This window comes from Saccoglossus kowalevskii, chromosome 9 (assembly GCF_978046115.1).
Source record: "Saccoglossus kowalevskii chromosome 9, keSacKowa6.1, whole genome shotgun sequence".
NCBI lineage: Eukaryota > Metazoa > Hemichordata > Enteropneusta > Harrimaniidae > Saccoglossus > Saccoglossus kowalevskii.
The window spans coordinates 791,990-807,474 of record NC_140649.1 but is presented as its reverse complement, the minus strand read 5'-3'; the positions used below and the strand labels follow the sequence as shown (position 1 = coordinate 807,474).

General features: G+C 33.3%; 1 protein-coding gene across 2 annotated transcripts in view; it reads right to left on the bottom strand.

The window, feature by feature from the left end:
* Nucleotides 1–15,485, bottom strand: part of LOC144352383 (ATP synthase mitochondrial F1 complex assembly factor 1-like) — a 155,615-nt gene that overhangs the window by 108,221 nt on the left and 31,909 nt on the right. For both annotated transcript variants that reach the window (XM_085503028.1, XM_085503029.1), the window contains exons 3-4: nucleotides 8,912–8,959; nucleotides 6,120–6,182 (exon numbers count right to left, since the gene is read on the bottom strand). In XM_085503028.1, coding sequence (XP_085359154.1) covers nucleotides 6,120–6,182; nucleotides 8,912–8,959 — 111 coding nt within the window. The remainder of the gene's footprint in view (nucleotides 1–6,119; nucleotides 6,183–8,911; nucleotides 8,960–15,485) is intronic.

Here is a 15,485-nt window from a genome sequence, read left to right as displayed (position 1 = left end):
GCATCACAAGATGTTACAGGATCAAGTCAGGTCACCTTCCTGACTAAATATTTTCCCTTATGTCTCAACTTAAATACCCTAGCTAATTTATGGGCATGCAAATAATAAAATGTATATAACGAAATTATTGGTTATCTCGAAATAGCCAACAAATCAGTGTACAGAGGATGCCAATTTTGGTAGTGGAATAAACCACTCTTAATCCAAGCTCTACCAATTTAAAGTAGGAGACTCGGGTCAATGATGTCATATCTATTTTCATTGCCAACAACACTGGGTTCAGCACATTCCAAGGTATTTCACAATCACCATGTTACTGTCTGAGCCATACCATTATGCCACAGGGAGAGACAGGATGTATGTATCTCAAATTCTGCTGACAACACAATCCAGTGACTGTATCAGCAGTCTTAAAAATAAACATGTGCAATGGGTTGTTGCAAAGTATCCAAACATGTGCGCTTTTATTTCACGCAGCCAGGGCTCTGTACTTTTCACTTACAATTTATGTCACAATATTTAGTCTCATAAACGTCAAAATGGCAGATATTAAAAAAAATAAATAATAAACTTCATAAATTTATTTGGAAAAGCCCAGACAGAATTGCACGTAACATTTTGATTGGGGATGTTGGCCAGGGAGGTCTAAATATGCTGGGGATGTTGGCCAGGGAGGTCTAAATATGCTGGGGATGTTGGCCAGAGAGGTCTAAATATGCTGGGGATGTTGGCCAGGGAGGTCTAAATATGCTGGGGAAGTTGGCCAGGGAGGTCTAAATATGCTGGGGATGTTGGCCAGGGAGGTCTAAATATGCTGGGGATGTTGGCCAGGGAGGTCTAAATATGCTGGGGATGTTGGCCAGGGAGGTCTAAATATGCTGGGGATGTTGGCCAGAGAGGTCTAAATATGCTGGGGATGTTGGCCAGGGAGGTCTAAATATGCTGGGGAAGTTGGCCAGGGAGGTCTAAATATGCTGGGGATGTTGGCCAGGGAGGTCTAAATATGCTGGGGATGTTGGCCAGGGAGGTCTAAATATGCTGGGAATGTTGGCCAGGGAGGTCTAAATATGCTGGGGATGTTGGCCAGGGAGGTCTAAATATGCTGGGGATGTTGGCCAGGGAGGTCTAAATATGCTGGGGATGTTGGCCAGGGAGGTCTAAATATGCTGGGGATGTTGGCCAGGGAGGTCTAAATATGCTGGGGATGTTGGCCAGGGAGGTCTAAATATGCTGGGGATGTTGGCCAGGGAGGTCTAAATATGCTGGGGATGTTGGCCAGGGAGGTCTAAATATGCTGGGGATGTTGGCCAGGGAGGTCTAAATATGCTGGGGATGTTGGCCAGGGAGGTCTAAATATGCTGGGGATGTTGGCCAGGGAGGTCTAAATATGCTGGGGATGTTGGCCAGGGAGGTCTAAATATGCTGGGGATGTTGGCCAGGGAGGTCTAAATATGCTGGGGATGTTGGCCAGGGAGGTCTAAATATGCTGGGGATGTTGGCCAGGGAGGTCTAAATATGCTGGGGATGTTGGCCAGGGAGGTCTAAATATGCTGGGGATGTTGGCCAGGGAGGTCTAAATATGCTGGGGATGTTGGCCAGGGAGGTCTAAATATGCTGGGGATGTTGGCCAGGGAGGTCTAAATATGCTGGGGATGTTGGCCAGGGAGGTCTAAATATGCTGGGGATGTTGGCCAGGGAGGTCTAAATATGCTGGGGATGTTGGCCAGGGAGGTCTAAATATGCTGGGGATGTTGGCCAGGGAGGTCTAAATATGCTGCTCTTTATCACGCATTCACAGTTAAATGGGTCCAGCGCTTTCTTAATCCAAAAATTAATCATCCCTGGAAACTTTTTTTATCATACTATCTGCTTCCCCTTGGTGGTCCTTTAATCTTTAAGATGTAATTATAAAATTGAGCTATTACCTATTACTTTAGCCCCTTTCTATCACAGTCTATTGTGCAGTTGGTGGAAATTACAATCCCAGCAACCAGTTCAAACAGTTGCTTAACAATATAATTTGGAATAACGCCAACATTCTCATTGATAACAAGAGTGAATGTTATTTAGATTTCATTTTAAAGGGCATTATATCTTGGACCTTTTTATTTCAAATGGGAAAATAAAAAATTGGGCACAACTACAAGAAATTGGGTTTACTCCCAGACAATATTTCCTTTAGCACGGCATAATTTCTGCTATACAACTAGAATTGAGAGGCTGTACTCCCTTTTTTGTTAGAGAAGAATAATAACAACATATTTTGTCCATTGAATACGGTAACATGTAAAGTAATACGGAATGCTCTTTCATCTCTTTATTTTATTCCACCAAAATGTAAGACTAATTTTCAGCAGTTGTTACAAATAAATGAAATTAAGTAGGAAACTATTTTCAAGTTACCATTCAGAGTTACCATTGAAACAAAAATCCAAGAATTCCAGTGGAAACTAAATCATAATGTTTTATATACGAATACTATGCTTCACCGTATGAGACCTCCTCTCGTCACCTCTAGCCTTTGTTCTTTTTGTCATAATAGCGATGAAACTCTAAAACATTTATTCGTTACATGCAAGTATGTTACTGTTCTTTGGACATCAATATGTAATAGATGGGGTGAACTTTTAAATACCCCAGACACTTTCACAGATATTTTGCTGGGAGATGATCAGTTCTCAAGTTTATTGAACCATATCATTATTATAACTAAGCAAATGATTTATTCTTGTAAATTAAATGGTACTCCACCTTCATTTCGTCTGGTGTAAAAAAAAGTTATGGAAACAAAATAAATGGAATATTGTATATGTAGTAAATATAGCACTATCGAATTGTTTCAGGTGAAGTGGGGGAACTTTACCTAATGTTGCTTTGTGCATCTTACAATTCACAAACTTTTTATATAATTGAAGTTACTTGGTAATCTGTCTTCATTATTTTTTTTTTTACTTTTTTTTTTGTAAATTACTATAAGTCCTGTATTTTTTTGTTTATAAGTAATAACAAAATATTTATCAAAAAAACAAAGAAAAAAACAAACAAAAAACAACTGAAAACACACGCATACAAACAGAGACAGAGACACACAGAGACACAGACACACACAGAAACACACACAGACAGACACGCACAGACAGACAGACAGACACACACACAGACAGACAGACAGACAGACAGACAGAAACACTCACACACACACAGACAGACAGACAGAAACACTCACACTCACACACACACACACAGACACCCCCCCCCCCCACACACACACACATACATACATACATACATACATACATACATACAGGTATAAAAAGATATTTACATTTCTGTTATTACATGACTAAAAAGGATAAAAATATAGGTTTACAGGAAACACAAGATATCAATTCCGAATAATTCCGACAGGTACCCGGTAAATATTGTTTAGGTTGGTAGTAACGACAATATTTAAGTATTAATCGTTAATTATAAATAATACAGTTCTCAATGTTATTAACAAGTATGATGATGATTACAATGTTCATAAGGGTGTTATTTCAAATAATCTGGGTAGACGAGTCTATCTTCTGCAATGGATGCTAGCGCATTGTTGTTACACCACCGGTACTTGAACTGGTCAACGGTATGGTTGAGATAGTGGTAGTTGTACTCTGTGTTAATTCTCCATTTTAGTCTCGCCTTAAAGGCTTGAGTGACGTCCGTTTTCGGTAGTCCTTTCATTTTCTTTACCTGTGTCACATGGATAGCTGCTTTCAATGAGACGAGTATGTAGCATAGTAATCTATGGTTCTGTGTTATGCTCTTGCTTCTAGTGGCACCTAGTAGATACTGTGATAGTGGTATTCTCTCTCCATGAAATAGATTTTGTATGATGCTGTTGAACAATTTGAAGAGTGGTTCAAGTCTTGTACACTCTACAAAAATATGGACGAGATCGTCTTTATCCTGGCAAAACGGACAGTTATCTGTTTGTTGTAAACCAGACTTAACCAGAAAACCTCCAGTATGCCCCATAAAGAAGTCACCACTGTAAATCTCCATCTTTTTTCGTTAGCGATGCAATGTAGCAATCTTTAAATATTGGTTTGTCGGGATCAAGAGATAACAGATCACACCAAAGTGTGCCTGGGTGGGTGGGATCGATGAAGTGTGTGATATCCAATGACGTTTTATGTAGATGGTGTAGAATTAGTTTATTGTGAAACAACGGTTCTTGACATAGATTATGCATATTAGATGGCGAATCTTTACGAATATATGTGACTGCCCGCCAGGTTTTTAGTAAGTTACAATAGAAATCAGGCATATTATACAAATGTTGTGGGAATTCAGTAATAAACAACAGCTTGTCATATTTCAGGTGTTGAAACTTTCTAAGAAAAAAGTCAGTAAACATGTAACAAGGGTGACCTGAGCTGAAGTAAAGATATCGCTGTATAAATTGCAGACGGTATGAAGTAATGCGCGTTGGTAGATGCGTCAGTCCTTGTCCACCCTCATTTATTGGTAAGTAGACAACTTCTGCATTTACCCAGTGTTTACCTTGCCAAAAAAAGTCAAGAAGCTTTCGTTGGACAGACTCAACAATATGTGTGGGTGGGCACAAACATATCAACCCATGAAGCAATTTGGATACTACAAGGTTATTAATTACAATAGCACACCCTCTATATTATTATTATTTCCAATGAAAATACCAAGGATTTTCAACCCCATATTGTTCCAACCTATATTAATTAAGTGGTTTGTCAGTTCTAGTTTTCCACGCACCAACCCATAAGCCCTGCGATTTACCATAGTTGATGTGTGAATTGCTAGCTTTCTCGTAAATTGGAAGCCACTCCTGCAGTTTGGCAAAATCAGGGTTTTCGGTGATGAAAAAAATGATGTCATCAGCATGTGCAGTTTGGTTTACTTTTTGTTCAGGTATGTTGTCAATTATGACACCATGGATACTACTTTGGGTACGAATGTTGTGTAGGAGCGGCTCGATAGCAATACTATACAATTGTCCTGACAGCGAACATCCCTGTCGGATACCACGCATAAACTGAGTGTTATTGTCATGGTTTAGGTTTTGATTTGCGTTTTTGTTTTCGTTTTGAATATCAGTTTGTGGGTTTGCATTGTTAGTGACTGCGGGTGTAGGTACAGGTGTTATAATTTGACTAAAGTTAAGTTGAGTGTGGCCTTTTTTGTGACATTTATAACAAATAATTTCGTCCGTTGATAAATAAATGCGATAAGTACGCTCCTCAAAAACGACATTAAGCACACCTATCTAGTTTATTCTGATCGCACAGCATGTATACTTGTCTGCGAAAACTTTTAACGTGTCTCAAATTGGGACTTTTGCAGCCTAGTGGAATTGTATTTATTTTGCTCACTACTATACCGTAAAAGTTGTTCTTGTAGTAGGTAGTCGGGTATAAACGGGGGTACACCAGATAGCATGACTTTCGTAGCGGGTTTCACAAGTGGTTGTACAGTAATAAATGTGTGCTCAATTCCACACCCAGATGCACACACAGATTCGGCAGATTCAAGTGAATTAAAGAAAACAATTATGCTGCCATTAGCACGAGAGGCTGCAACAATTTTATCCAGACCACAAAGCTGTGAAAAAGCCTCAACATATTTTTCAATTTTAAAACCATCCAGTGACATGCATTTGACTCCATGCTTTCGTGTCAACCCAGCAAAGGGGTTGACACGTGTACTCGCCATGGAGGCCTCTTGACGAGTAACACAGAGAAAACAGAGAAAACTAAAACAATTGAAAAAAGGCTAGATTTTTGCAAAACCAACCAAGAAATGCACCAACCAAAACGGGAAAGTATTTCCAAAAGTGGTGCAATGAAATAAAGTGTGATAACTGACCTATAAAAGGGTGAAAAATCGAATTACCAGGAAAGCGATGTACCAGCGTGTGTATGCCTCATATACATACATACATACATACATACATACATACATACATACATGCATACATACATACAGACATACATACAGATGCACTAACACAATAGCTTTAATGGTAGGGTTAGTTGGGGGGTCATCTGGGTGCGAGCCAAATCTGGGTTTTGACTGTACAGTTTAATAGACATGTGCCTTACTTGTATGATTTCTTCTTTTGTCTTATCGTGAGTCAATTCAACTTTCATCACCGAATCTAGTGTCTAACAAAAATTGAAAAAAAAACAACGCTGAAAATATAATTACCAACAATGTGCTGATAGTGTGCCCTCTACGTGTCTTTCATAACCACTAGCTGATATCATACCATACTGAAACATTAAGTCAGTTATTAAAGTTGTTTTTTGTTTCGGGCAAAGTATTGTGATCAGTGAAACAAATAGATAATGTATATGGAAGATGTATGTGAGAAGTTTTACTGTATTCAGTCCAGACATGTCATGAAAGGCTTAATTTGATCAGTCCAGACATGTCATGAAAGGCTTAATTTGATTAGTCCAGACATGTCATGAGAAGTTTAATTTGATCAGTCCAGACATGTCATGAAAGGCTTAATTTGATTAGTCCAGACATGTCATGAGAAGTTTAATTTGATCAGTCCAGACATGTCATGAAAGGCTTAATTTGATTAGTCCAGACATGTCATGAGAAGTTTAATTTGATCAGTCCAGACATGTCATGAAAGGCTTAATTTGATTAGTCCAGACATGTCATGAGAAGTTTAATTTGATCAGTCCAGACATGTCATGAAAGGCTTAATTTGATTAGTCCAGACATGTCCTGAGAAGTTTAATTTGATCAGTCCAGACATGTCCTGAGAAGTTTAATTTGATCAGTCCAGACATGTCATGAGAAGTTTAATTTGATCAGTCCAGGCAAGTCATGAAAGGCTTAATTTGATTAGTCCAGACATGTCCTGAGAAGTTTAATTTGATCAGTCCAGACATGTAATGAGTAGTTTAATTTGATCAGTCCAGACATGTCATGGGAAGTTTAATATGATTAGTCCAGACATGTCATGGGAAGTTTAATATGATTAGTCCATCCATGTCCTGAGAAGTTTAATTTGATCAGTCCAGGCAAGTCATGAGAAGTTTAATTTGATCAGTCCAGGCAAGTCATGAGAAGTTTAATTTGATCAGTCCAGGCAAGTCATGAAAGGCTTAATTTGATTAGTCCATCCATGTCCTGAGAAGTTTAATTTGATCAGTCCAGACATGTAATGAGTAGTTTAATTTGATCAGTCCAGACATGTCATGGGAAGTTTAATTTGATTAGTCCATCCATGTCCTGAGAAGTTTAATTTGATCAGTCCAAACATGTCATGAGAAGTTTAATTTGATCAGTCCAGGCATGTCATGAGAAGTTTAATTTGATCAGTCCAGACATGTCATGAAAGGCTTAATTTGATTAGTCCAGACATGTCCTGAGAAGTTTAATTTGATCAGTCCAGACATGTAATGAGAAGTTTAATTTGATCAGTCCAGACATGTCATGAGAAGTTTAATTTGATCAGTCCAGACATGTCATGAAAGGCTTAATTTGATTAGTCCAGACATGTCCTGAGAAGTTTAATTTGATCAGTCCAGACATGTAATGAGTAGTTTAATTAGATCAGTCCAGATATGTCATGAGAAGTTTAATTTGATCAGTCCAGACATGTCATGAGAAGTTTAATTTGATCAGTCCAGACATGTCATGAGAAGTTTAATTTGATCAGTCCAGACATGTCATGAGAAGTTTAATTTGATCAGTCCAGACATGTCATGAAAGGCTTAATTTGATTAGTCCAGACATGTCCTGAGAAGTTTAATTTGATCAGTCCAGACATGTAATGAGTAGTTTAATTAGATCAGTCCAGATATGTCATGAGAAGTTTAATTTGATCAGTCCAGACATGTCATGAGAAGTTTAATTTGATCAGTCCAGACATGTAATGAGTAGTTTAATTTGATCAGTCAGGGCAAGTCATGGGAAGTTTAATTTGATCAGTCCAGACATGTCATGAAAGGCTTAATTTGATTAGTCCAGACATGTCCTGAGAAGTTTAATTTGATCAGTCCAGACATGTAATGAGTAGTTTAATTTGATCAGTCAAGACATGTCATGAGAAGTTTAATTTGATCAGTCCAGACATGTCATGAAAGGCTTAATTTGATTAGTCCAGACATGTCCTGAGAAGTTTAATTTGATCAGTCCAGACATGTAATGAGTAGTTTAATTTGATCAGTCCAGACATGTCATGGGAAGTTTAATTTGATCAGTCCAGACATGTAATGAGTAGTTTAATTTGATCAGTCCAGACATGTCATGAAAGGCTTAATTTGATTAGTCCAGACATGTCCTGAGAAGTTTAATTTGATCAGTCCAGACATGTAATGAGTAGTTTAATTTGATCAGTCAAGACATGTCATGAGAAGTTTAATTTGATCAGTCCAGACATGTCATGAAAGGCTTAATTTGATTAGTCCAGACATGTCCTGAGAAGTTTAATTTGATCAGTCCAGACATGTAATGAGTAGTTTAATTTGATCAGTCCAGACATGTCATGGGAAGTTTAATTTGATCAGTCAAGACATGTCATGAGAAGTTTAATTTGATCAGTCCAGACATGTCATGAGAAGTTCAATTTGATCAGTCCAGATATGTCATGAGAAGTTTAATTTGATCAGACCAGATGTGTCATGAGAAGTTTAATTTGATCAGACCAGATATGTCATGAGAAGTTTAATTTGATCAGTCCAGACATGTCATGAGAAGTTTAATTTGATCAGTACAGACATGTCCTGAGAAATTTAATTTGATCAGTCAAGACATGTCCGAAATACAGATGGAGACAGGTCATTTTAAGAAGGACTGTGTTTGTATGGGGATTAAAATGAATCCATTCCATAAGACAATTTATCAGATAAGAGGTACAATGTAAACATACTTTACATATTGGAGAAGCAGTTCTTGATGGTTTTCCTTCTTTGGCAACCTACAAATAAATAATACAACTATCAGGGTTAAAATTCAATCTGTATTTACATTTGTAGTGAATTTAGAAATCCAACATTTAGCGCCTGTATGTATATACCCTATAAAACACAGGGTATATAAATATTCCAGGTCAACTGAGTTGAACAAGGTGTTAACTATGATTCAAGTGATTAGACTTATTACTTTGTATTATTACACAAACAATGTTCAAAACATGTTTGAGTGACTGAGGTTGAGAAAAAAAGATTTGTTCTAACAATATTCTGAAATCTCAAAAAACCTAAAAAATATGACACGCATGTTTTCAACAGATGTGCACGCAGTGTCCATGGTGAAAAGATGCAAAGTTTTTTTTCTGGGCTTAAAATTTGTTTGACATATGTATTTCACATGCTGCATTATATGATTATGTCAGTTCTATTTTTAGTAACTGCACATTCTATGATTATGTCAGTTCTATTTTTAGTAACTGCATTATATGATTATGTCAGTTATATTTTTAGTAACTGCATTATATGATTATGTCAGTTCTATTTTTAGTAACTGCATTATATGATTATGTCAGTTCTATTTTTAGTAACTGCACATTCTATGATTATGTCAGTTATATTTGTAGTAACTGCACATTATATGATTATGTCAGTTATATTTGTAGTAACTGCACATTATATGATTATGTCAGTTATATTTGTAGTAACTGCATTATATGATTATGTCAGTTATATTTGTAGTAACTGCACATTATATGATTATGTCAGTTATATTTGTAGTAACTGCACATTATATGATTATGTCAGTTTTATTTGTAGTAACTGTCATTATATGATTATGCCAGTTATATTTGTAGTAACTGCACATTCTATGATTATGTCAGTTATATTTGTAGTAACTGTCATTATATGATTATGTCAGTTATATTTGTAGTAACTGCACATTATATGATTATGTCAGTTTTATTTGTAGTAACTGTCATTATATGATTATGTCAGTTATATTTGTAGTAACTGCACATTATATGATTATGTCAGTTATATTTGTAGTAACTGCACATTATATGATTATGTCAGTTATATTTGTAGTAACTGCACATTCTATGATTATGTCAGTTTTATTTGTAGTAACTGCACATTCTATGATTATGTCAGTTATATTTGTAGTAACTGCACATTATATGATTATGTCAGTTTTATTTGTAGTAACTGCACATTATATGATTATGTCAGTTATATTTGTAGTAACTGCACATTCTATGATTATGTCAGTTATATTTGTAGTAACTGCACATTATATGATTATGCCAGTTTTATTTGTAGTAACTGTCATTATATGATTATGTCAGTTATATTTGTAGTAACTGCACATTATATGATTATGTCAGTTTTATTTGTAGTAACTGTCATTATATGATTATGTCAGTTATATTTGTAGTAACTGCACATTATATGATTATGTCAGTTATATTTGTAGTAACTGCACATTATATGATTATGTCAGTTATATTTGTAGTAACTGCACATTCTATGATTATGTCAGTTTTATTTGTAGTAACTGCACATTCTATGATTATGTCAGTTATATTTGTAGTAACTGCACATTATATGATTATGTCAGTTATATTTGTAGTAACTGCACATTCTATGATTATGCCAGTTTTATTTGTAGTAACTGCACATTCTATGATTATGTCAGTTATATTTGTAGTAACTGCACATTCTATGATTATGTCAGTTATATTTGTAGTAACTGCACATTATATGATTATGTCAGTTATATTTTTAGTAACTGCACATTATATGATTATGTCAGTTTTATTTGTAGTAACTGTCATTATATGATTATGTCAGTTATATTTGTAGTAACTGCACATTATATGATTATGTCAGTTATATTTGTAGTAACTGCACATTCTATGATTATGTCAGTTATATTTGTAGTAACTGCACATTATATGATTATGTCAGTTTTATTTGTAGTAACTGTCATTATATGATTATGTCAGTTATATTTGTAGTAACTGCACATTATATGATTATGTCAGTTATATTTGTAGTAACTGTCATTATATGATTATGTCAGTTATATTTGTAGTAACTGCACATTATATGATTATGTCAGTTTTATTTGTAGTAACTGTCATTATATGATTATGTCAGTTATATTTGTAGTAACTGCACATTATATGATTATGTCAGTTATATTTGTAGTAACTGCACATTCTATGATTATGCCAGTTTTATTTGTAGTAACTGCACATTCTATGATTATGTCAGTTATATTTGTAATAACTGCACATTCTATGATTATGTCAGTTATATTTGTAGTAACTGCACATTATATGATTATGTCAGTTATATTTGTAGTAACTGCACATTCTATGATTATGTCAGTTATATTTGTAGTAACTGCACATTATATGATTATGTCAGTTATATTTGTAGTAACTGTCATTATATGATTATGTCAGTTATATTTGTAGTAACTGCACATTATATGATTATGTCAGTTTTATTTTTAGTAACTGCACATTATATGATTATGTCAGTTTTATTTTTAGTAACTGCACATTCTATGATTATGCCAGTTTTATTTGTAGTAACTGCACATTCTATGATTATGTCAGTTATATTTGTAGTAACTGCACATTATATGATTATGTCAGTTATATTTGTAGTAACTGCACATTATATGATTATGTCAGTTATATTTGTAGTAACTGCACATTATATGATTATGTCAGTTATATTTGTAGTAACTGCACATTATATGATTATGTCAGTTATATTTGTAGTAACTGCACATTCTATGATTATGCCAGTTTTATTTGTAGTAACTGCACATTCTATGATTATGTCAGTTATATTTGTAGTAACTGCACATTCTATGATTATGTCAGTTATATTTGTAGTAACTGCACATTATATGATTATGTCAGTTTTATTTGTAGTAACTGTCATTATATGATTATGTCAGTTATATTTGTAGTAACTGCACATTATATGATTATGTCAGTTATATTTGTAGTAACTGTCATTATATGATTATGTCAGTTATATTTGTAGTAACTGCACATTATATGATTATGTCAGTTTTATTTGTAGTAACTGTCATTATATGATTATGTCAGTTATATTTGTAGTAACTGCACATTATATGATTATGTCAGTTATATTTGTAGTAACTGCACATTCTATGATTATGCCAGTTTTATTTGTAGTAACTGCACATTCTATGATTATGTCAGTTATATTTGTAGTAACTGCACATTCTATGATTATGTCAGTTATATTTGTAGTAACTGCACATTATATGATTATGTCAGTTATATTTGTAGTAACTGCACATTCTATGATTATGTCAGTTATATTTGTAGTAACTGCACATTATATGATTATGTCAGTTATATTTGTAGTAACTGTCATTATATGATTATGTCAGTTATATTTGTAGTAACTGCACATTATATGATTATGTCAGTTTTATTTGTAGTAACTGCACATTCTATGATTATGTCAGTTATATTTTTAGTAACTGCACATTATATGATTATGTCAGTTTTATTTTTAGTAACTGCACATTCTATGATTATGCCAGTTTTATTTGTAGTAACTGCACATTCTATGATTATGTCAGTTATATTTGTAGTAACTGCACATTATATGATTATGTCAGTTATATTTGTAGTAACTGCACATTATATGATTATGTCAGTTATATTTGTAGTAACTGCACATTATATGATTATGTCAGTTATATTTGTAGTAACTGCACATTATATGATTATGTCAGTTATATTTGTAGTAACTGCACATTCTATGATTATGCCAGTTTTATTTGTAGTAACTGCACATTCTATGATTATGTCAGTTATATTTGTAGTAACTGCACATTCTATGATTATGTCAGTTATATTTGTAGTAACTGCACATTATATGATTATGTCAGTTATATTTGTAGTAACTGCACATTCTATGATTATGTCAGTTATATTTGTAGTAACTGCACATTATATGATTATGTCAGTTATATTTGTAGTAACAGTCATTATATGATTATGTCAGTTATATTTGTAGTAACTGCACATTATATGATTATGTCAGTTTTATTTGTAGTAACTGCACATTCTATGATTATGTCAGTTATATTTTTAGTAACTGCACATTCTATGATTATGCCAGTTTTATTTGTAGTAACTGTCATTATATGATTATGTCAGTTATATTTGTAGTAACTGCACATTCTATGATTATGTCAGTTTTATTTGTAGTAACTGCACATTCTATGATTATGTCAGTTTTATTTGTAGTAACTGTCATTATATGATTATGTCAGTTATATTTGTAGTAACTGCACATTCTATGATTATGTCAGTTATATTTTTAGTAACTGCACATTCTATGATTATGTCAGTTATATTTGTAGTAACTGCACATTATATGATTATGTCAGTTTTATTTGTAGTAGCTGCACATTCTATGATTATGCCAGTTTTATTTGTAGTAACTGTCATTATATGATTATGTCAGTTACATTTGTAGTAACTGTCATTATATGATTATGTCAGTTATATTTGTAGTAACTGCACATTCTATGATTATGTCAGTTATATTTGTAGTAACTGCACATTCTATGATTATGCCAGTTTTATTTGTAGTAACTGCACATTCTATGATTATGTCAGTTATATTTGTAGTAACTGCACATTATATGATTATGTCAGTTATATTTGTAGTAACTGCACATTATATGATTATGTCAGTTATATTTGTAGTAACTGCACATTATATGATTATGTCAGTTATATTTGTAGTAACTGCACATTCTATGATTATGCCAGTTTTATTTGTAGTAACTGCACATTATATGATTATGTCAGTTATATTTGTAGTAACTGCACATTCTATGATTATGCCAGTTATATTTGTAGTAACTGCACATTCTATGATTATGCCAGTTTTATTTGTAGTAACTGCACATTCTATGATTATGTCAGTTTTATTTGTAGTAACTGTCATTATATGATTATGTCAGTTATATTTGTAGTAACTGCACATTCTATGATTATGTCAGTTATATTTTTAGTAACTGCACATTCTATGATTATGTCAGTTATATTTGTAGTAACTGTCATTATATGATTATGCCAGTTTTATTTGTAGTAACTGTCATTATATGATTATGTCAGTTATATTTGTAGTAACTGCACATTATATGATTATGTCAGTTATATTTGTAGTAACTGCACATTCTATGATTATGTCAGTTATATTTGTAGTAACTGCACATTCTATGATTATGCCAGTTTTATTTGTAGTAACTGCACATTATATGATTATGTCAGTTTTATTTGTAGTAACTGTCATTATATGATTATGTCAGTTATATTTGTAGTAACTGCACATTATATGATTATGTCAGTTATATTTGTAGTAACTGCACATTCTATGATTATGCCAGTTTTATTTGTAGTAACTGCACATTCTATGATTATGTCAGTTATATTTGTAGTAACTGCACATTCTATGATTATGCCAGTTTTATTTGTAGTAACTGCACATTATATGATTATGTCAGTTATATTTTTAGTAACTGCACATTCTATGATTATGTCAGTTTTATTTGTAGTAACTGTCATTATATGATTATGTCAGTTATATTTGTAGTAACTGCACATTATATGATTATGTCAGTTATATTTGTAGTAACTGCACATTCTATGATTATGTCAGTTATATTTGTAGTAACTGCACATTCTATGATTATGCCAGTTTTATTTGTAGTAACTGTCATTATATGATTATGTCAGTTATATTTGTAGTAACTGTCATTATATGATTATGTCAGTTATATTTGTAGTAACTGCACATTCTATGATTATGTCAGTTTTATTTGTAGTAACTGTCATTATATGATTATGTCAGTTATATTTGTAGTAACTGCACATTATATGATTATGTCAGTTATATTTGTAGTAACTGTCATTATATGATTATGTCAGTTATATTTGTAGTAACTGCACATTATATGATTATGTCAGTTTTATTTGTAGTAACTGTCATTATATGATTATGTCAGTTATATTTGTAGTAACTGCACATTATATGATTATGTCAGTTATATTTGTAGTAACTGCACATTCTATGATTATGCCAGTTTTATTTGTAGTAACTGCACATTCTATGATTATGTCAGTTATATTTGTAGTAACTGCACATTCTATGATTATGTCAGTTATATTTGTAGTAACTGCACATTATATGATTATGTCAGTTATATTTGTAGTAACTGCACATTCTATGATTATGTCAGTTATATTTGTAGTAACTGCACATTATATGATTATGTCAGTTATATTTGTAGTAACTGTCATTATATGATTATGTCAGTTATATTTGTAGTAACTGCACATTATATGATTATGTCAGTTATATTTGTAGTAACTGCACATTCTATGATTATGCCAGTTTTATTTGTAGTAACTGTCATTATATGATTATGTCAGTTATATTTGTAGTAACTGCACATTA